This window comes from Limulus polyphemus, unplaced genomic scaffold (genome assembly GCF_000517525.1).
Source record: "Limulus polyphemus unplaced genomic scaffold, Limulus_polyphemus-2.1.2 Scaffold3550, whole genome shotgun sequence".
NCBI classification, from domain to species: Eukaryota; Metazoa; Arthropoda; class Merostomata; order Xiphosura; family Limulidae; genus Limulus; species Limulus polyphemus.
In genome coordinates this window covers 34,322-59,098 of record NW_013669160.1, presented here as the reverse complement: position 1 = coordinate 59,098, position 24,777 = coordinate 34,322, and the positions used below count along the sequence as shown (strand labels likewise).

Genomic DNA, 24,777 nt, shown 5'->3' with positions numbered 1-24,777 from the left:
CTCTATTTCACAGAGTACAAAAAGTTTTGTTTTTCTCTGTTCATACAGCTCTTAGCGACTGTGGGATTGAAGTCCACCTCTGGACATGTCCTTTGAAACGATTTGGGAGATATTTTAAAGTTATATATTTCGCAATTAAGAAGCGAAATGTGTATGTTAACGTAACTGACAGCTTGGTTTACAAAGTCTTATAACAAATTATGCCCAAGCGGTGAGAATGTCAACTAATAAAAATCACATACTTCTGAGAACATTAATTAACAATAATTAATGTCTAAATTTAAAAATAGATATAATTTCGCTCCCCCCCAGTGACACAGCGGTATGTCTGCGGACTTTACAACGCTAGAATCCGGGTTTCGATACCCGTGGTGGGCAGACCGCAGATAGCCCATTATGCAGCTTTGTGCTTAATTACAAACAAACAAACGAACAAAGATGCAATTTCAGCTTTCCTTGTTTGTTTGTACCTGCACTGTTAGACTTACGTCACCAGCGTTTATATACGTATCAGATAATTTATAAACATACATACGTAACTTAAACGTTGGACCAGTAGTCAACTTGGTAGTGCACAAAGATGTTTTTTAATCTCATCCTGTCAAAAAATTACTTTACAATGAAAGAAGTTTATTCTTGAAATCTTTCCGTTTTCAGGCTATTTGACAGCATTATTATTTATCGACTTAAACATGTCATTAACAAACACACCCTAATCAACACTTAACTGAAAAAGCTGTAATAACAAATCAAACAATCATCTCAGTTCATCTGTACTGTTGTTATGCGTACAGCCAAGTTCTTCAGCTATTCTGTAAATGTATGAATAACGTGAAATTTGTGGGATATTTTCCCCCTCATAGTATGTAGTTACTTCTCCAGTTTGGGTATGAAATATTTTGTTGTTTTAAGATTAAATATTCACACAATGTATCAATCTGTCAATCATCCCATTAACACTTATTAAGTCACAGGGCACATATACATAGCCGGATATGACACAAACGCTACTGGAAATATGCATCCGCTGATCAAGATCTTTTTTTTTTTTACGTCCTCGTGAGCTCTTTCGTGTTAATTGTCAGAGTAGGAAATGTTGGACTAAACATCATACAAGGAAGGAGACAAAACATTCGTACATGAAGACACATTGTGCAATGAGAAAGCATGTGAACGTAACTGTCAACTTCATTTACAATGTCTTCTAACACATTATGCCCTACCGGTGAAAATGTCAACTAATAAACACCCATCTCTAAATCCCATACTGCTTAGAATATTAACTAACAATAATTAATGCTTAAAATTAAAACCGATTAGGACTTCATCTTTGTTTGTTTGTTTGTTGTTAAGCACAAAGCTATACAAGGGGTTATCTGTGTTGTACCCACCACGGGTGTCGAAACCCGATTTTTAACATTATAAGTCTTCACACTTACTGCTGAACCACTGAGGACTAGAATTTCAATCAGTGAATATCCATGTATCAATCTCAAACCGGTAACAATATCAACTGTTTATTAACTTATATATATCATAAAAAACAAGATCATAAAGTTAAAAGTGAGACTAAAAATGGTTCTCTCTGCCAGCATTTGTTAATGAAATTGTAAATAATAACTTAAGTGCTTTTATAGAGTCAAACAGTAAAAGAACTATAGATATGCTTGTTCTTTTCCTTAAGGTGTATTACTGAATCTTCATAGGGTGTGCTACTGCATTGCGTGTTTCCTTTAGAAGATAGCCCGCTAACTCTTGGGTTACTTATTACCAACGAATAATGAAATAGACCGTCACAACACAACGCTCCTACGACTAATAGAGCGAGCATGTTTTGTAACGGGATTCATACCCGTAACCCGCAGATTCTGTGCCGAGTATCCTAACCACCAAGCCATGTCAGACCCTGGCTATTATTAAAGTAAACTCTTTTTTTATTAAAGAATGCAACTGATTCTCTTTAAAATATATATATCACTATCTTTCGGTAAGTCATCATATTGTATTTATATAAAAAATGCTAGTTCTTCTCTAAACAAAAGTAGCATACTATTACTAAATGTACTTCCGCAGGGTCCTCGAAAGTGTTCTGTTTCAAGAGTAAATAAAACCAAAAAGTTAAGAATAAAAGTATTTTTATTTCTTGCTTTCAAAGTCCATATGTCACGCTGTGTTGTAACCTACAGAGTGCATAATTCTTCACGTGATTCATGGCATGCGCACGATTTATTGACGACACGACATTACAAATTGCAACGTTAATCATCCCTTATGTGAGGTAATTTTAGTGTCTGCTGACTGACGGACAGACAACACACTACTGTATGGTGGTGTAAGTTGTTAAAACAGGTTTTCCAGACGGTCTTCGGCTCCCTTTAGGGGAAATTAAAGTATGTTGCTGCCTCTCCCTAAACTATGCTACTGACTTTTCTTAAGGTATGTCGCTGCCTCTCTTTACTGAAAGACATATCAGTGTAATTGATGTTTCGTCAGTGCATGGACGTATATTTCTGCTCTTACATGGTAAGATATCATATCAAAGTCAGCGGAAACACAACTTTTAGAACATAATCAATTCAAGGAAATAAACCTTCGAAAACAATAACAATAAACTTTTTTTACCGACCTGAAAGTGACTATCATTGACTTATAACTAATAGCATTAGATAAGACAAAATAAGGCATGTTCATTGAACATCGTGCTTCATACGATCAGTCCATGACATAATGAAAATTTCAACAAGACCTGCCCACTAAAGAGGATATCTCGCGATTATTGTTAGTAAGGCCTTCTTAGCTATTCACATCATCTGAATACTACACTGTTAATATTAACATAAAAGTATATACCTGGTACTGTTATATATTTTGCAAAGAGTAGAAAACAAATTAATAAAGCTATATTCTTTTAGTTGGAAATTCTCATACCACGGGATCAAACCTAGCGTCTCTCCTGCACCAAACGAGCGCTCTCCCGTCTGAACTAAAGGTTCAATCCCTTAGTCGTTGTTAGCAAACGAGTTTTAACTATCAATTGATAATACTTTAAATTTGGGTTCAATCCCTGCGGTGGGGACAATGTAGAAAGTCCATTGTATAACTTTGCGCTAAAACAAATCAAACAGCTATCCAAACCATAAAGCTACCACACTGCTAACTTCATATCATCCCAGCTGTTACCGGAATAAAAACGTGTTTTGGTATTCATATCATCCCAGCTGTTATCAGAATAAAGGCGTGTTTTGGTATTTATATTGTCCCAGCTGTTACCCGAATAAAAACGTGTTTTGGTAATCATATCATCCCAGCTGTTATCAGAATAAAAAAGTGTTTTGGTATTCATATTATCCCAGCTGTTACCCGAATAAAAACGTGTTTTGGTATTCACATTGTCTCGAATAAAAACGTGGTTTGTTATTCATATTATCCCAGTTACTACCCGAATAAAGGCGTATTTTGGTATTCATATCGTTCCAGCTGTTACCGAAATAAAAACGTGTTTTGGTATTCATATTATCCCAGTTGCTACCCGATTAAAGGCGTGTTTTGGTATTCATATCATTCTAGCTGTTACCGAAATAAAAACGTGTTTTGGTATTCATATTATCCCAGTTGCTACCCGAATAAAGGCGTGTTTTGGTATTCATATCGTTCCAGCTGTTACCGAAATAAAAACGTGTTTTGGCATTCACATTGTCTTGAATAAAAATGTGTTTTGGTATTCATATCGTTCCGGCTGTTACCGAAATAAAAACGTGTTTTGGTATTCATATCATCCCAGTTGCTATCCGAATAAAGGCGTGTTTTGGTATTCATATCGTTCCAGCTGTTACCGAAATAAAAACGTGTTTTGGTATTCATATCGTTCCGACTGTTACCGAAATAAAAACGTGTTTTGGTATTCATATTATCCCAGTTGCTACCCGAATAAAGGCGTGTTTTGGTATTCATATCGTTCCAGCTGTTACCGAAATAAAAACGTGTTTTGGTATTCATATCGTTCCGGCTGTTACCGAAATAAAAACGTGTTTTGGTATTCACATTGCCTTGAATAAAAACGTGTTGTGTTATTCATATCGTCCCAGCTGTTACAAGGATAAAAAGTTTGAAATATGTATCATCTCAGCTGTTGCCAACATAAAAACGCTTGTTGGTCTTTGTATCAAACGTCCACCAAATATTTCGTTTTCCAGTACAAGTACTAAAGCCATACTCTGTGAATCTACTTGTTTAGGATAAAACATCATAAACATTTACGTCACGACTCAAAACATCATATACATAATGTCTCTCAACTTTTTTCACTTCACGAACAGGCTGTATCTTCGTAAAACGGAGCTAATTAAGCTTATTCAAAAGGCTTTGGAGTGAAAGTCACGAGGTTCATTTATCTAAGCTATTGTTTAACAAAACTATGTAAGTGTGTGTGTGGATATGTGTCCGCCTATAACTATCCAACCGATGGTTCTATTGTCACCAAACCTGGCATACAATTTTATAGCCCCGCGATGAGTGACACTGACAGTCAGGGGTTTGGATTTGACCCCCCCCCGTCCGTTTCCCATGTCTTCATGAGACTTTTTTTTCATCCCCCCCACTGAGTGTTATATTAATATAGATTATTACATAACCTCATCAATGTGTTAACACATAAGAAAAACATAAATAGGAAATGACTCCACTGTTTTCAGTCACCTTCACTATATACATTTCCTTACATAAGATTCTGTTCGTCGAACTACGAACTACAGGAGATAACACACAGCACTTAGCTTAATGTCAAAAGTGCCTTTCTCTATGAACAATAAATAGATCACACAAAAGTTAACCCATGAAGAAAGACCACCAAGCAATCTGTCCTAGTGCTCAGTTTACTGAAAGTATTTACGTCACTTATGACTCATAATACCAAAACATTCCACATGATTGCCTCACAGCACCTTTGGTGGCAGTAATATGGCAAACCGTAGTTAAGAACACGTGACAGTGGTGTAAGGAAACAATACTTGCTACATCATACTTCACGCTGCAACCCCCCTCCTCCCCAGTGAGTTCATAGAAAGTCCGAATGGTTTAGCTTATGTTTTCTACTCACAAAGCTTGCACTTAGTTAATGTTAAAGTTCGAAGACACTTGCGAGTCTTGCTTTGAGAAATTTTTAATTTTATCATCTTCAACAAGATTTGTTTGAGTACAGGAATTTACTAGTTGTTAAAGATAACTAAAAATCGACATGCCCTTGAACCTGGTTTCTGAACTTAAAACTAGCTGAACTATAAGATGTTTCAGTCAAAGACAAAGATCTCTGATTTCACACCGGAAAATGAGATAATACGCAAGAAACCAATTACGAAAGAGACCCACGCCCATAGTCTGATAATAATGAGTTCCGCGGATGCATTCATACGCCACTTCCGTCGTTGGTTGAGCCAAATTCCCTTTAAAACGACTGTCTCAGTCATTCATTCTTCACTTGATGGGAAAAACGTGAGAATCTTCGTCGAATCTAGAGCAACCCAACTTTTAGACCACTGATCGAATAAATCTGTATAGTTACTTCACCACTGAGACACGAAGGAAAACCATGTGAGTATAGCCAAGTTATAATTTGCTTAATCTTTCTTTAACTTATTTGTATTTGTTACATCATTATATACTCTTAACACTCTTAGCCTAAATACTGCAACAATCGTTCATTTGTTTAGTTTCAGCGCAAAACTGTCTATCTGCATCGTATCCGCCGCAGGGCTCGAACCCCGAATATCAGAATATGAGCCCACATGCTTATAGCAGCGCTAAGAAGAAACGCAACAATTATTTGAGAAGTATTTTTGTCCAAATTTCAGAACCTTAATTATCTGAATTCCTGCAATACTATATTGATACATCATTATTTAAGTAAACTTAAGAAAGGGGTAGGGAGCAACATGCAAATATTTGCATGTTGCAACTTAGATTAGACTTCATTGAAATATTTGACGGAGACAGAACTGACAGGAGAAAAGGCGCTTACTGGAAACAATCTGTGATGTAATTTATGAAAACATATTTGTATTTCAATCTGGGTCGGTTTAAAATTGTAGAAAATGAAGGAACTGGTCTATCATCAATATAATCGTAAAATTCCTGATAAATAAGTAGATCAAAAATTAAAACAAATAACGAAGAAGTGGGGAAATATTTAGACTAGTGAAATTGGCTAAATATTAGATGAAAAAAAGCAAGATCAGTGAACGAAATTTCGGCAAAAGAAGCCATTTCTAAAACGTTAACAATATTTTGTCTACTTTAAACCATTGTAAGCATTTTTATGTCTTCATATCCTTGTGCATGATCTTCATCATTAATCTTGCACGTGTAGCATGTATGAACAGTTCACTTCGTTGGGTTTCATAAATATAGTCGTTCTCTAGCGATGCACCTGAAACTTTTACATCTTTCTTGCCAAAACCTCAAAATATTAATGTGTTTTTAAAAATTACTCATGTGCAGAGTTCAAGGATCTTTCACACTTTCTAGATAGCCCACTGTGTAGCTTTGCGCTTCACAACAAAATAAACTTTCACACTTTCCTGCTTTTAAATTGCTATATGCTACGCGATTCAACAAACCAACAACCTGAAGAGTGAACTTGACTGAACACTTGGGCTTAGTTAATGGGTTTTACATTAGAAATATACTTGGTTTATAAGCTAATCCAGTATTCGAACTTAATGATTTTTATACAGATACAGCTGGTTTATAAGCTAATCCAGTACTTAAGCATAATGGTTTTCATGTTACGATTATACTTAGTTTATAAACTAATCCAATACTCGAACTTAATGGCTTTTATACAGTTACAGTTAGGTTAAAGCTAACACAGTACTCGAATTCAATGGGTTTATAATTAGGTTATAAGCTAATCCAATATTTGAACTTAATGAATTTAATATTACAGTTACAGTTGGTTTATAATGTAATCCAGTACTCCAGTTCTATGGGTTTCATATTACAGTTACAGTTGGTTTATGATGTAATCCAGTACTCCAGTTCAATGGGTTTAATTTTACAATTATAGTTGGTTTATAAACTAATCCAGTACTCGAACTTAGTGGTATCTAGTTAGTTTATAAGCTAATTCAGTACTCGATCATAATTGGTTTCATTTTATAATTATAGCTGGTCTATAAGCTAAGTGTTAAATAAGGGTCTTATTCAAAAGAAACAGAGAATCAGAGTTAACTTTCGAAGTGATGTGGACTTATTTTTGTAATAAAAACTTTACATTTCATTTTAATTTGAAAGTTGGTTGGTAGTTTTTAATGCAAAGCTACACGATGGCCTGCATGCGCGCTGTACACCGCGGAGAATCGAACCCCGGATTTTAGCGTTGTGAATCCGGAAACTTACTGCTGGCTCACAGGAAGACTTTTAATTTGAAAATATAAATGTATTAGAAAACTACAAGTACATTGGAATGCAACAAATAACCCTAAAATATTTAAGTTAATTTTTGTTTGCTTTGTTACATATAAAACGTTTATCACTTTTCTCTTACATTGTTTCATTGGTTTTGTTTGACTTTTTTTCTGAAGCCGTTAGGTGCCTTGTCCACTCACTGGTCATAAGTTTCAGAGTATTCGTTCAGAGGTCAGTCAGCTGTTATAGAATTACTAAAACTAAAGATTTTAAACAGCTTGTCAGCTGAATAGTTCGGAAGAATAAATTAGTAGCATCAATGCTGCATATTCTTCAAATCATACATGAATACATGTTCGCTATAGCAAGTAAAAAAAAAAAAACTCAAATACTGTACCCGTGCTTGTAAATGTTGTAACATCACGTAACCGGTTCTCTTCCCCTTTCACAAGCTGATGTTTGATATAGCATCCGACATACGAGAGTAAACTATCTTACATGGCTAAATACTGGGTCCTAGCTAAAGACCAAATTATTTTGGAAGTTGATAGAAGTAGAGTATGTATTAAGCTTGGTGAATATTTACATGTGTCTCTAACTACGTAATATTTACGTGTGTCTCTAACTACGCATTAGGTGTGATGTTATTGTACATTATTATAAGTATGTTCCTCTTTGATCCTTTGAAGTTAGTGAATTCTATCTTTAAATAAATAGTAATATTATTTCCCCGAAAGGGGACCGAAGGCCGCCTGGACTTGTCACCTGTTTTAACCACTCGCACTACTATGCAGTAGTCTGTTGTCTGTCAGTCAGCCAGTAGATACTAAAAATGACGTCACATAAGGGACGCTTAACGTTGCAATTTGTAATGCCATGACATCAGTAAAACGTGCTCGTACCATGGATCACGAAAAGAATTATGGACTCTGTAGGTTACAACACAGCATAACATATGAACTTCAAAAGCAACAAATAAAAATATTTGTTACTCTTAATTTTGGTTTTATTTATTTTTGAAACAGAACACTTTCGGGGACCCTGCAGAAGTACATCTAGTTATATGTTTCACCTTTTATTTTAAATAAAAACAGTAAAGAATTTCCAGCTCAATATATAGCAATGTAAAGCAATAAGTACGTTCGCCATGTTAATGACTACTATGAATGTAACTTTACACTCCAATCCTATCGTTAGTAACTGATGCAAATCATTACAAATATGAAACTATGAAAATATTTCTCAGACAGTATTTTTAATCTTCTTTTTTAAGAACTCGTATACTATGGTTTGGAGATGTGTTACTTCCCTGACTGTGTGCCTGTTGATGATAACCAACGTTGACCACTCAGCTGGACATGGAAGGTTGATTGACCCACCGTCCAGGTCGTCCATGTGGAGATATGGCTTTCCTACTACACCTAATTATAACGATCACGAACTTTTCTGTGGAGGCTACCAAGTAGGTGATTGTTAAAATGTCAATATTCTGATTAGTTCTTTTACGGTTCTAAACTAGTAGACGTGTAGTAATGTTAAAAAACAAAATTAACATCAACGTTTTAACTCAGTTATATATATATATTTCTTGAATAGGGCCAGTTCTTATCTGAAATTTCAAAATATCCAAACAGTTTCTCAGAATAGATAAGTATCTAACATAGTCAAAAGCTTTAATTGTTAGAATATGTAACTGTGTTGGGATATCTAGCAATATAAATATGTTAATTACCAATACACATATATAATTATAGTAGATATTTAACAATATAAAGTGTTAGTTGCTAGTACACATCTAACAACAGTTTCTCGCAATATAGAGAAAAAAGTTTGATAATCTGTAATGAAATAACAACAATAGGTATCTAATAGCATCAAAAATGTTAGTTGTCAGTACTCAAAGGCTGTATTGTTAATATCTAATAATTAAACAATGTTGATCATCAGTACAGAGGTCACTATAGTTGGTCACTAACAATGTAAAGAAAATAATAAACCCGTAGGCCTATGTAGGCCCACATTAACAGGACCGCTATATTGCACATTTTATGCTTGAACTACTATTTTGCACTTTATCAGTTTAATGATCATTGCCACTATAATGCGAATTTAATTTCTTTAACCAAGTTACGAATGGTAATTAGTAGGCCTACATATTTACGTGGTCTAATGTAAATCAATGGTAAATCTGGGGTCCTCTTTCGGAGAATCCCCGTAAAAGTGTTTTCGTGAAATACCCGGGTTCCCTAAGGGGTTAGGTGAAAAGTTTTACCTTTGTGCAAACTTTGGGGCCGAGACGATTTGTTTGGCACCACTTAGAAGTTGGTTAATCCAACAGTTTATAATAATTTTTTGGGAATTCCCTATGTTCTCCAAGAGCTGGGGCGAAAAATTGTACCTTTGTGCAAACCTCGGGTCCAAGACGATTCGTTTGGTACCATTTAAGCGTCAGTGCGGCCAGCGGTTTAGGAGGAGCTATGGGACACACTGAATCTTATTATATAGATGTTAACTTTAACACATATATATGATTCTGTGGTTGATATCTCACAATGTATCAAATACGTGATTTTCCACAAATATAAAATTTCAGTTGCTGAGTGCTATAGAATAATCGTATTGATCAGTATGGGGCTAACACTTTTCTAGTACTTTGAAGAATATCTTCTTTAACACAGGGACAACTATACTAATAAAGAAGCTTTATATAACATTGCACAAAATTACATTCCTAACTGCAAATAACTTTGTATCAGACATGGGTGCTCACAGAAATATTTTCAGGGGGGTGAGGACACGTATGCAGGGAGTGAGTTTTTACAGTGTAAGTCCACAGACTAAAAGAATATATGTTATGTGTGCTTAAACGTAAACACAAATTTACAGTTTGAATAAAAAAATATTTAGTTTAACCACGATGTTAAGTATACATCATAATACGTTCAATTTTTGGTGAAATATAAGGGGGACAATTGTCCGCTCTTGCCCTTCCGCGGACGCCCATACAGTTAATAATATTTCACTAAAAATTATGCTGTATTTGCGGAGAGGATAGCTTGGCTCTTTCCAATAATGTTTAAGAGGCCAACATATCTTTTGTCCCCTCCTTCCCCAATATTTCACAAAAATGTGCTTCAAAGAGAAGGAGATAGGTCGATCGCTTGTTGCCCCTGGAGTTATACGAAAACTATAATGTGTATGATGAAGTGGAGACACAAATGATACACACGCATGCACACTGTTTAAAGAGCGTGCCAACTTGTTCGGTTATCATAATCACTAGAACAAAAACTAGCCATGTTCGGTTATCGTAATCATTATTACAAAAACTAGCCATGTTCGGTTATCGTAATCATTATTACAAAAACTAGCTACGTCCGGTTATCGTAATCATTAGGACAAAAACTAGCTACGTTCGGTTATCGTAATCATTACTACAAAAACTAGCTACGTTCGGTGATCGTAATCATTAGTACAAAAACTAGCTACGTCCGGTTATCGTAATCACTAGTATAAAAACTAGCTACGTTCAGTTATCATAATCACTAGAACAAAAACTAGCCATGTTCGGTTATCGTAATCATTAGTACAAACACTAGCCACGTTCGGTCATCGTAATCATTAGAACATAAACTAGCCACGTTCGGTTATCGTAATCATTAGTACAAAAACTAGCCACGTTCGGTTATCGTAATCATTAGTACATACACTAGCTACGTTCGGTTATCGTAATCATTAATACAAAAACTAGCTACGTCCGGTTATCGTAATCATTAGTACAAAAACTAGCCACGTTCGGTTATCGTAATCATTAGTACATACACTAGCTATGTCCGATTATCATAATCACTAGTACAAAAATTAGCTACGTCCGGTTATCGTAATCATTAGTACAAAAGTTAGTGAAGTAAACAAACAACAGCCTATAAAACTAGATGAGTGTACCTACAGCCACTAACACAGAAATTAACAGAATATATTTACAGTAGTCTATAATCATATAACAGAGAAACTAGATGAGTGTACATGTAGTAACATCGAGATGATCTCACTATAAAAACACATCCAAATAATTATAAAAAACATGTTTAATGCCTTTATGCAATTTACCATCATCATGCATAAAGCACTGGTATCATCAAGGTCTTAAATATAATTATGTTTTCTGCCTGCTATCTTGTTTGGGTAGTGATCAAATTAACTGGATAACTTCGTACAGCGTCTGGTCACACACTCAGTTCAGGAGGTTAGCACCCGCCAAGCCCAGGATGATATTGTGAATCATCCAGTGTGATAACATTCCCAGGAAAATGTCTGTTTGCATTAGATCACCCTTGTGGTATAATTATCATTATGTTCCAAGGTCTTGGTTAATATGTTGTGAGCGCCAGCGGAAACAACAACTCGTTCTTTTCAAACACCTAGAAATTATTGTCAACTTTGCTTTTATATACAAATATTTGATCCTTACTTCCAGTGTTTTACACAGATAAGAAGAGTAATGATTCACATATAATCATTGAACTACAAGTAGTAGCAACTATGAAGCCTCAGCTATAACGTTGCATACATTTTTCGCTGTTTCCAATGTATCCATCATCATAGAAGTATTTTTCTTGTTTATATTCCCACTGTTTCTAAATATCTGTCTACGTAAATTACATTTTCAATTGATAACACTTATTTTGCACATTACGTTTGTAATTTGAGCATTTCTATGAACAGTAATAACGTGTCTACAATTTGTTTTGTGTGTTGTGTTTACCAAAAAACATGTTTTAAAATAATCATATATTGATAATCTCAAATTTTATAAAAAAACAATAAACTAAACAGTATTCCGTTTAATTGAGGGCTTTAATATATTAGAAAATATGACAGTTTAGAACTCATATGAAAGATACGAAATACCAAGAGAAATGGTAGCATAGAGGTCATATGAATGATAAGAAATACTATTATTTCACTTTTGACTAGTTCCTCATGGTAATAGGTCTCAAGACAAAGCTCAACTTTCATGTTGTTGAAGAATGCTACTGCTGAGACAATTTCTATTCAAATTCTGCGGATATACTTTATAAAGCGAGGTTGAAACTTTTAGTTTTCCTTTCAATCATATAGGTCAGGCAACATTTACTCCATATTCAGCTTTTTTCACAGTCTCTGTATAATTTATGTTAATTTCAACCTCTGATTCTACAAAACTGTGAAACCATATTATCATTGATTTCCTATAGAGAACAATAGTTTTACTAGCAATATAATCAATATTGGTATTTTTTTTTTTACAAAATTGATTTTTTAAATTTCTTTAAACAATAAAGTACATAAAAAATCAAACAACAGAGGACCATTTTGTCTTTTAAAGCCTCCAAAAAAAAACGTAAGCCAACTCTTTATTTTCAAGAAATTGTGGATTCCCCCTTTTAAGCTTTTGTAGTGCCGCCCTCCATTATTGTCTATGGCAATTCATGCCTTAAGACACTCACCCTCTTATAGAAATAAAACTGTCCTAACTGTCTTTTTCAGATATTAAACTTGTGTCTTCTCGTTCTGATGTCTTCAAAATATAACATATATTAGTCAGAGGCTTTATCCAATCGATACATAATATAAATCTTGTAAACTTCAATAGGATCACTTTTACTTTCTTATACATCACTCTTTTCATTTACTACAGTCCATTGAGTGTGCTTACTGACTTTAGTACCATTGAGTGTGCTTAGTGACTCAATGATGTCATTTTTAGCATAACCCACGATCAGCATGGATAGTGTATTAGCGAAGTCTATATCTTAGCATACTCTGCTTTTAGTAAATTTAATGAATCAATAAAATCAAAACTTTAGTCCATGATAATAATATTTAATTTAATTAATTACATCAAAGTTTTAGTATACTTTATGACCGAAATACTTAGCGAATTATTGGCGTTACACTTTTAACAACACATGTGTATATATTACCAAAACAAAAATTCTCTCAGCAACTGATTATGAATTAAAGCACATACTTTTTTACTGGCCCAGTAGAGGTTTCCAGTAAGAAGGGTGGACAATAGCATTGAAACTATACTCCGTCTAATGCCTACCGCGCTCAGTGGGTTGATTGGATTAATAAAAAAAAAGGTGAGATTTAAATATTAGTCTTATCGAGATGTAATATCGCACACATATTAACTGCCCAATATTATTTGCCAGCTTAAGTTTTCTATACCCTAATATCATCTAGTGGCTCCCTAGTGGTTAAAAATTAAAACTGAATAAACTGTAAAAAAACGATTATTGTTATCTCCCAGTTGGTGAGCGATATATTTACGAACTTCCAACACTAAATTATGGGATTCGATTTTCCGTGATAGACAGAACCCAAATAGCCTTTGCGCTAATACAAACAAAAAACTACTGTTCAGTGTCGTCAGAATATCCTTTCCTGAGCATTAATTATTCAATCTTTCAAACTAATTGGCCCTTTAACTAAATATATTAGTTTTTAAACTGGCTAGCTGAGGGTTTTGAATAATGACTTCAGTCCCACAGCGTGAACTACATATATCTTACAACTAAAAGTCAAAACTGTGCTTCACGCAACTTTCTTTCCCACGAAATACACATTCACACCCAAATACACTCAAGCAGCCAAGAAGAAAATTAGGCTACAAATCAAAATTTTTATGAAATAAAAAGGTTAGTTAGACCTTGACTAGGTTATTGCACTATCGCACAGGCACTGACACCAACGGATAATTTACATAAAATTTATTGACAGAGACCGGCCTTTCCATACGCACTGAATGTGAAAAGCCACAACACCGGGTGCTAAAGGGTTGTTTGTTTGTTATGGATTTCGCGCAAAGCTACACGAGGGCTATCTGCGCTAGCCGTTCCTAATTTAGCAGTGTAAGACTAGAGAGAAGGCAGCTAGTAATCACCACCTACCACACAAGATCTTCCACTGTTACTTATGAGTTATTGTACAGTAATACATAAAACAAGCGGCAAAATACTGTCGTCATTAATGTTCGGAAGAAAATTTAAAGTGTTATTGGACCTTCTATACTGCCATCTAGAAAATAGTCACTCAGAAGAGACATATACAGAGAAACACCGTTGATCCCATACATTACTTTATCCGAGAATGACCTTAAGTCATCTAGTGATAAAATGAAAAGTCGTTATGATTATAATATTAAGGTAGGCCTACAACACTTAGAAAATTCTGAAAGATTTGACGTCAGAGTTTTCTAGTAAATCTGATTGTAGGTTATATATATATACAGGGTTTGGTAAAGCGTAAGAAAAGGGATAATTAAGAAGATAACTGAGACTGTAGAGAGTTCTTTCTAGCTGGTAGAGTGAATCAGACAGAGTGTTTTAATTTTTAGTGAAGTATTTGAATCTCTGTTAGATACCGCGCATATTGAATTACTTCGTACAAGTAAGTTTGTTTTTTCACGCTAGTAAGTTACACTTAGCGTCATTTGTAAACGTGGCCTACCTATAAGTTACTAAAGTGTTTAAGCCTGTAGGAACATTAAAGGAGGAAATAAGCTAATTCGTTATAGTTACATGGACTGGAGGTTGAATTATTTTCACCACATAATTTAAAAGAACCGTCAACGAAAGAATAATATTATAACAATATTCTTATATGAAACGCCTGAAGCTAAGTCAGTGAACTGCATGGCAGAATAAACCCTTCAGTAAGTAACCATGTCTAACCGTCTACCGTCAACCATCTGCTGGGTAATTGCTTAATGAGCATATTAGGTGGCCTAAAACGCACTATCCTAGTTTTTCGTACTTAACCCTAGAATTAGCAATAGCTTTCATGTCATATCAACTTTTTAAAACACAGTTTTCTAAACTATTTTTGCACCAAATTGTTTATGGGTTCATGACTTTGTTGATTGCAGGGTTCCTAATAACATGAGTCACACTACAAAAAATATATACAAAATATCGTTAATATTGCAGTTAATCATGTTTTTGTTCTTTTTATCAGTCCTTTACACTGGGTGTTGTAACAGGTAAAACATAAGGTTATCAACATGGTTTAATTAATTGTGTGCCCCACCACCATTAGTGTATGGTGTAAAATACAATCAGTAAATTTCAAATTATCAAGAGCTTATTAACAGGAATTACAACAAAACTAGTGAACAGAGGAAATAAATAAAATATATATAGTTCCATTTAAGTCCTTCAAAAGCTAGAGCAACGACATTTTGAAATTACGTCAAAACGTGCTACTTGTGGAAAACTCTATCTGAATTTTAGAACCATTGGATGAAGACTAATACACGAGTTTGTTAAAGATTGAATGAAATAGAACATACTGAAGAAATTGGACATGTAATTTAGGTACAATAAAGAAGAAAGCTTGTGAATGTTTTAGTTAGTAGCGTCTGCTGATAGTTGAACTCCTTATGTGAACTAATTGTACTTTAGGTTCATTGGAAACGAAATGGCGGAAAATGTGGAATATGTGGAGACGCATGGAACGATCCACAACCTCGAAAAAATGAGGCAGGAGGTATTTACGGGAAAGGAATTATCGTGAAAAAATATCAAAATGGACAGGTAAGGTTTTATTAAGTTATTTATAAGAATTAAAGTAACGTTTAATAAAATACTAAGTATTGTATTATTGAGTATCTTCCTTAACGTGCTGATGTGTTTGAACGACAAATTACAACTCCAAATACACACTCCAGAATGAGCTGTCACCAAGAGCCTAAATTGTTTAATTACGAGAGAGTGAAAACGAAGTGCTTTGAATATCTTCTTAATTAGATCACCGAAACGAGGGATGATATTACCATAAGTAAACAAAATTGTTCTTGTTTCGTTTTTAACCATTACAAGCCCTCAGACCTTCCACTGAGCGGGGAGGGGGGGGGGACAACATGGTATCACCAAGATTAAATATTACTTTATATCATGAATATTTAATACTTCTGCACTGTAAAAAAATATTCATTTCATTTCAACTTGAAATCAAGCATAATCAACGTAATCTGTACTAAGAAACTCGATTGTCGCGTTACAATATTAGATTTTTGTTTCATTGTTTCTGTAATGTAACACTGTGAAGTTGTTTTTCATTATCCATCATCACACTGGAAATAAGTTTTCAACATGAAAGTAAGACATACGGGTTCACATAAGATAAATTTTTGAACATGCTTTATCGCGTTATTAGTGAATGTCGTATGTTGAAAGGGCTCTCATTTCTTTTTAAAGTGGAGACAACAAAACGTTTTTAACTCTAAAGCAAATACAACAGATCTTTCTAATTCTTTTTTTTAACACTTGAATAATAGGCTTTCTTTTACATCTATTCAATACCTAAAATCAAATAACAAGCTTTCTTTTACATCTTATCCATAGCGGACTTGAATAATTGCCTTCCTCTTGCATATTTTAACAATGGAATTGAAAAATATTTTTTGTTTCATTTTTCAATACCTAGAATTGAATAATAGCCTTTTTGCTGTAACTTGTTACAAATTTTTCAATGACATTTAGAAACAAAGTTTATTAAGTTTAAATATGCAAATTGGTCTATATATTTATCTTATTGAAAAATTGTTGTAACTTGTAAACTATTTTAATTGTCATCAAGACAGGGGCCTGAGAAGCAAATTTACGATGGTTGAACGGGAAACCATTATAAAATGTCATTAAACTAAAAGCTATGACCGTGTCTATCCCCACTTTGTTAAGCGAGTGCATTGGAGAATAATTATTACAAAGGATGTGTTTTGCAATAATTTAACTGTGTTTATATAACGCAAAGCAATCAGTATAAGATTTGTTTTTTTTATCATCTTAAGGTTAAATACGATTACAGATTATAACAGAAATGAAAAATGAATTCACACAAGTATTAGATTTCTAAAACAAATGTTTCACTGAACATGCTTGCTATCATAAACCACGATAGTGGTTCATAATAGAGATCACAAGGAATTGCACAAAACCCTAATAGAATGTTCGAGCAAAAAGCACCTTAAACAGTAAAGATTCAGTTCAAACAACACATTAAAACTTTTACTATTGACTGCTACGGTTTTACACATAGAAAAATGCACAAAAAGTGCACGCATCTTAGACTTAAAAGGAAAAGAAAATCCGCTCAAAACGGCCCGTTTGTAATTATTATTATTATTTTCGCGCCAGCCTACAACAAAAACGGCTTCGTATAATGCACCCAAACCTTTTATAAAATACTAAATAACGTAGTGCGAAAGTCGTAGGAGTATGGAAAAGTGTTTTATTTCTTGTATATGTAACATAAGCTAAAAACATCATAATTCTAGGGTAAGCGATGTTATAATTATGCCTTGAAGTAAGTTAGTTTTCTTGCAAATATAAGATGTTCCTCTAAAAAGCTTAAATTCAGGGTGAAACAGGAATTACCAGACAATAATAGATGAACATTAAATGACTGTAACATGTATATACTCAATGCTTTAAACATTATACAATCGGTGTCTTTAGGAAGCCAACCCATATATTATGTATGAAGTGAAGGAGTAAAAAAATTCAATACACATAACATTAAATGTTATTACACACATTTGTAGAATAATTACTTTAAAATTTCTACTGATACAATTTTATACGCCCTTAGTGGAGGGTTGTGTCTTAGTCTATGCATATATTTGCCCATTGTTATGCATTATATATAGAGAATTTTGTTACACAGAAACTATAAGTGCTCATTATTTTCTCAAGCAAATTTCCATGAAAATCCCCAGCTGGCTTAACATCTTACATTTCGAACTAATGTTATCAAATAGTCAATAGCTACAGTGAATTCTCATGGACCGTATTAGTTAGCTACTAGCTAGGTTTATTATCATTACAATGTATAAAGTTAGCTACCATATCAAGTAATCCTTTGCCAATAGTTGAGCATAAAAAAGGCCAGCAAACAATATAAATAAAAAATTGGGAATTTAAAAACCTGCAAATAGGGATCGTTACAAAACAAAGTAAAGATACAAGGCTGAAGATGATGTAGACATTATTTATTCAAACTACAAATCCCTATTTTGACTCCATCAAATCTAATTCTATGGTTTTGTAGTTTGAGTAAATAATGTCTACAGTATATCCAGCCTTGTTTCCTTACTTTTTTTATGATCCCTTTTTGCAGGTTTTTAAATTCCCATGTTTTTATCTATCTTGTTACTATTTGCCATTCAAACGGCAATAGACACTACGAAAAAACAAACTATGGCATGAAACAAAATTACAATCGTCTAGCGGCAGATTACTGCTAAACAAACGAAAAACATCAAGGCAATGAAACGATTTTCGTTGTATACTTATATTTAACTATTATGCATGTGTTTGAGTTTATAGCGTTTGTTGTATGTAATACTTGATTTACAATGATTGCACACAAGATACAAATCAGCAAGTGCAATTACTTGGCTTAAAATTAATTTATTTGTGGCAATATTTGACCACTAGGTAATATCTATGATGCATAATATCGTTTAGTAGCAAAAATGATCAAAACAATATTAGTGGGGCAAACGCCCCATTTGCCACACCGGTTATGACGCCCTTGCAAGTTAGGGTCAGTTGTCCACAAGTTGTGGATATTTCACAATTTTCAACTGGGTGATAAGATTAATACATTTTCTATTATTTCAATAATTTTAAAAAAGATTACGTCCTCTTCTCATAGTAGAATAAAAAGTAGAATCTTGAATATGTATGCATATTAATGAATGAAAACCCGGGGAAGTGATTGTGAAGACCCTTTCATGTTGATAATTATTCTGAGAAGGCTGTCTGGAAGCAAGATTTATTCTGTTATCACAAGTCTTCTAACAACATTAGTTAAATCATAAGCTTGCTTTAAGTATAAACTTTGACTTCACAAACATGTGATAAGTTATCAATGCTCGTGAGATACAATAACATCTATTTTTCCCAGACACAACTCCTCAAAAGAAGTGCTTTTACGTACACGATTTCAAAGTGTACAAGGCTACATATTGCACATCCTCATCTTATCCATCATTACGAAATATTTATGCTTTTAAAATGGTTCATAATGAAGGGTTTCTCTGATCTTCACTACAAAATAAGGTATAGAAAAAGCGAAAGTACTGTGTGTCTGGTGTCTTTAAAACACACGTACCGCGTGATTCACTTTTATCTTGAATTTTTTACATTTTGATTAGTCGTATATGTTGCATAAATTTGAGTACTACATATTGAAATTTCAGTGAAGATTTAAGGGATCTTACTTGCATCAGCACACTTTACAGACCTAAGAAAAAGAACAAGCGAGTTTTGTTATCGTGTAGTTTTTAAGAAAAACGTGTAAAGAAATTAACTCAACCTCAGATAAATGGTAAATTAATACGGTATATCTGATCTAAAAATCACACTATTTAGATATATAGCCAACGTTAGTTTAACTTCGATCACAGGGGCTACATGTGTTCTGCTTTATATTTGAACGGATGCTGTATACAAACTGTGAAAGTTATAGATTAACCCTTGTGTATTTACTTCACATATAAGAAATGATAGATCCATACAAACAAACTTGATCGTTTACTACTACATAACACATTAAAACTAGAAACTTCACATGCTTGGAATTATGTTTCAAACTTACATGTGCTTGTCTATCACTCTAAAAAAACTAGTGTCAAACAATACTTCATTCATAACATTCATAAAGTTTCACTGAAGTCGGTACACTTACTTTATGAAGTGAAATTGAATAAATAAAATGTGATTATCTTCATTCTATATAACCGAGTGGTAAGTCGATTCTGTTCTCCAGCCTTCTGTTTGCAGCTTATTAAATTGGTAGTCTTTAGTCATCATTTGATTTAATAAATGAATAAAGGATCACAATGAATGAAAATACGTAATTTATTATTGATTTCTGATTTAAAAGGCTGCGAATAGCTCTAACTTACCCGATATTTCAGCCCATGTACGTTCTGTTTTTTACCAATATCAAGCACATTCTCCTTTATCAAATAACCTCCCCCTCCCAGTAGCACAGTGGACTAACACCGCTAAAAACCGGGTTTCGATACCCGTGATAGGCAGAGCACAGATAGCCCTTTGTATAGCTCTATGCTTAACTACAAAGAAACAAAACTTCTCAATAAACTTAAATCATTGATTAAGTCACGTTCAGTGTTGTAGTCACTGGATGAGTAGTTTTATAACTCTGCAAGTATTTACTGTAATATCGTATTACAACTACCGATGAATAGATTGATATAACAGAGTGCGTTCTTAGTTATTGTAGTGTTTAACATCTTTCTCCCTCTATTTAAAATTTTTTTCTGGCTAATTGAAAGAGACAGTAAACTGGAGCGTTAAAAAAATGTTTAAATTTGAATTCTGCTGTTTTATAGGAAATCACAGCCAAGGTGCAGTTAACAGCGAATCATAAAGGTTTCTTCGAATTTAAACTATGCCCCAATAATAATCCCAAAAAGGTGGCTACTCAGGAATGTTTAGATCGTTATCCTCTTGCCCTAGCGGACGGATCTGGCTACAAGTACATCGTGCCTAACAATCGACCAGATACTTACAAAATCCAGCTACGACTCCCTTCTGGACTTACTTGCACCCAGTGTGTGTTCCAATGGACTTATACTGCCGGTAGGTTGATTTTTGTTTGTTTTTAAGCACAAAGATACACAATAGGTATCTGTGCTCTGCCCAACGCGAGTACTGAAACCCGACTTTTAGCGTTATAAGCCCTCGGACTTACCACTGAGCCACGGGAGGGCTAGTATGTTGATTTAAAAATAAAACACGAAAAAAAGCTGTTAACGTGATAAAATAAATAATTCGATTAACAATATAATATCAATGAAGTGTGTGGTGTCACCATTACAAAGATAATTCGGTTAACAGTATAATATCAATGAAGTGTGTGGTGTCACCATTACAAAGATAATTCGATTAACAATATAATATCAATGAAGTATGTGGTGTCACCATTACAAAGATAATTCGGTTAACAATATAATATTAATGAAGTGTATTGGTGTCACTATTACATAGATGTTCTACAAATATTTGTTCGTTTTTCTTGTGGAATTCTCGCGCAATACGACTCGGGGGCTATCTGCGCTCGCCGTCCCTAATTTTGAAGTGATAGACAAAAGAAAAGGCAGTTAGCCAACATCACCCACCGACATCTAGTTAATTACTTTTTACTATCAAATAAAAAGACTATCTGTCCGTTATATATATATATATATATATAACATGGCTGAAAGAGCGAGCATGTTCGGCGACGGGTTTCAATCTTGCGACCCACAGATTGCGAGCACCTTAACTACCAGGTCTTTGAAGTTATTACAAACAGTTGAAACATAAAAGTATATATTTGTGTGTTTAAAAATAATTGTTGTACTTTATATTCTGCAAACTTATCTATTCTTTGTTGATAAGTATTTAAAAAGCGAAAACTTTTTTCATGAAAATGACTTTTTAAATGAATACATTCACGAAGTTATACCTAACTATTGAATTATGATCAAGGTTTTCAGTTTTTAAAACTGAACTAGAAAACTTTGCTTCTCCCGTTTGTTTTGTTTTTTATCTGAGTTGGTAATTTTGCAAGATAACACAAAAAATGTGATTCTTTTCTCAGACTGGTCTAATCTTTACAGGAAATAACTGGGGCACTTGTGAAGATGGCTCGCAGAGTGTAGGATGTGGTCCACAAGAAACTTTCCGAGGTTGTGCTGATGTCTCTATTCAGGGGGATAACTTTGAGCCAGTGAGACCTCAACAACCACAACCTTCACCTCCCCCCACAAAACGAATCTGGAGGCCTACTCACAGACCTCATATAAGGCACACCAATAAACCAAAAGCTCCGCTAGTAAAGCACCCTAATGGGAGGAGGAAAGTATGCTATCCTGTGAGTGTTTGGAAGACAGTACCAGGAATGGACGTTTGGTGTATAAACAACTGCAGCGGAGGCTTCTGTCCACCTTCTCATTGCGCATGCGAATAATCTGTATCCTAGTTTATTTTTGTGATATTTAGTCAGTTCACTAAAAATGCCAGTGCTTATGTAGCATAGAGGCGCTATTGCCTCTAAATCTACACTCTTAAGCTTAGTCTATAAATATAATATAAAGAATGGTTATTATGATATAAAAATATGCTGTTTCATTACATACTACACAGCGATAAACTGGCGAAATAACTACAAAGCTACTATTAATAAACCAATGTTACGATAAAGTAGGCACAAAATATTTCATTTAACACTGTCTTTAAGTCCTTCGTTCCACATGATCGCAGTATGATGTAATGCGGGTAGTATTCCCCAAACAAACGACAGAGATGATTAGAAAATGGGATTTATTCAATTAATTTACATTTCCTGTTTAATTATGTTGGGAAGTTTTTAATATGGAAAGTTTGTCTTATGTTTACGTACACCAGTCATTACGTAGACATAGAAGTTCTGTCCCACGAGGGACACCTGGAATTAAATCATTATAAAAAATTAAAAAAAAGTGTTACATAGTAGCAAGCTGCGAAAGCGTTGCTGCAAATCCCCAATAAGTGGGGTTGTAGACGGGCTTAAATCAAGTATAGTATTTTTAATGTAACTTGCTGTGTAAAATTTGACAAAATATTTAGTTTAGACCGTTTTAAAAAGAAAGACTGGCCAGTTCCTCTTCCCACCGTAGGACCATGACCTTTGTTTGTATTACTATTGTTACTATTGAATTTACATTGATCTGATGGCAATATTTTTAGTGCGCGCCACGCCCTGTATCTTGTTATATAACGTTCATTTTTGTTTTTTATTCATTACCATTTAAAGGTTAAATAATTACTGTAATAAATTACGTGGATTAGCTACTTATTAGAAAATGTACGACTTAAACATCTAGAAAACATAAAAAATAATAAGTTAAAAATGTATTCAGCTTATAACAAAAAGACTATTTCTTTCCCATTTTTACACTAGTTAAGTAAATACAGATAAAAATGGAACTGTGCTAAACATTTCAAGAAACATCGGTTCTCTCCTTAAGGGGAGTGTACAAGAACACGAACATTAGTGACGTTTGGAATCAACTACTTATCATGCACCGTGATTCCACACTTCACTAACGTCCGTGTTCCTGTACAACTTATTATTGTCCTGAAGAAGAGAACCGCTGTTTCTTGAAATCTACTTTTATCTGTATTTACTTAATTAGTGTAATAATATAAAATAGTCTTTTCATTATGAGTTCTCCTATTTATAAAATGTGTTTTGATAGGCGTTCAGCTTTGTAACGTAAGGTAGTCCTAAACTGTACTATTTACCATTGAACAATCTGCTACATAGTAGTCTTGTTTTTGTCACTATGAATATATTTGTGTACGTGTGTTCGTTTCGGTTGTAACATGTTCTTCCTTAATTTCACTAGAAAAAAACATACGTTTATTAAACGTCACTTGCTCATTTTTCATCCACGTTTGTACATCTCAAATGTGAAAGAACTCTTCTGAGTTTTCTAAACATATATATTAACATTTGGAATGTATATGTATTCAACTTTCAAGTTTGTTTAGTTAAGTTTTTAATACACTTTATATGTAGCAAATATTGCTAGCTGCTTGTTATTCTAAGTCTTTTGCAGCAAGATGAAAAAAAAAAACCGCAAAATGTTAGCTTTATATACGTGTATGTATGTATAATGAATTTAAATAAAAAAATTCAATTTGCAGTGTGCGTATAAATCATAAAATACCCCCATCTCAAACAAAGGCAGGTTAAAAAGTATCTTCACTGCATATACTTGTGGTATTCTTAGGTGCACTACCCATATCACTGTTGATTCTGATAAAAGTTAGCATGCAAGATCACACACAAAAGGTGCAATGAATTTTAAAAAAAGCCATAGAACTTGAGCACTTTCAAATAGTTGACTGTTCTTCTTCAGGACTATTCTTCTTTATTCTCCTGAAGAAGATTAGTCAACTATTCGAAAGTGCAACGTTCTAGGTCTTTTTTTTTAGATTCATGTCACTGTTGGTTATTCCCATTGAAAAATAAGAGAGATTGTAACCCCAAAGTATCACCTGAGCTGCCAGTAAAAAAAAAAAAAAAAGGTTGCTATTTACTTTATACTGTGGTCAGATTGAAACTTTCAAAAACCAGGAACTCACTTTTGGGATCCACTTTGTAGTAGCAGTGTGGATTACAACATCGTCCACTCATAAGACCAGGAATAACATAATGTTTTGGGACAACATGGAACGTACTGGTCCATCTCAGCTGTCCCATCCTCTAAACTACACTAAAACTATTAATAAGTAAATTTTAAAAAAGCTTAAAGCCAGCCCTTAT

The 24,777-nt window shown here is 34.0% G+C and overlaps 1 protein-coding gene across 3 annotated transcripts in view; it reads left to right on the top strand.

Annotated features, from left to right (window-relative positions):
- Positions 1 to 23,593, top strand: part of LOC106469570 — a 40,256-nt gene extending 16,663 nt beyond the window's left edge. The window contains exons 1-6 of one of the 3 annotated variants that reach the window (XM_022398126.1): positions 5,040 to 5,586; positions 8,675 to 8,863; positions 13,434 to 13,529; positions 15,852 to 15,983; positions 20,813 to 21,062; positions 22,085 to 23,593. In XM_022398126.1, the coding sequence (XP_022253834.1) occupies positions 8,687 to 8,863; positions 13,434 to 13,529; positions 15,852 to 15,983; positions 20,813 to 21,062; positions 22,085 to 22,434 (1,005 nt within the window). In that variant the 5' untranslated portion in view covers positions 5,040 to 5,586; positions 8,675 to 8,686 and the 3' untranslated portion in view covers positions 22,435 to 23,593. Of the gene's footprint in view, positions 1 to 5,039; positions 5,587 to 8,674; positions 8,864 to 13,433; positions 13,530 to 15,851; positions 15,984 to 20,812; positions 21,063 to 22,084 lie in introns of those variants that run through there. The other 2 variants (XM_022398127.1, XM_013930071.2) reach the window with 2 other exon arrangements.
- Positions 23,594 to 24,777: the final 1,184 nt, after the last annotated feature.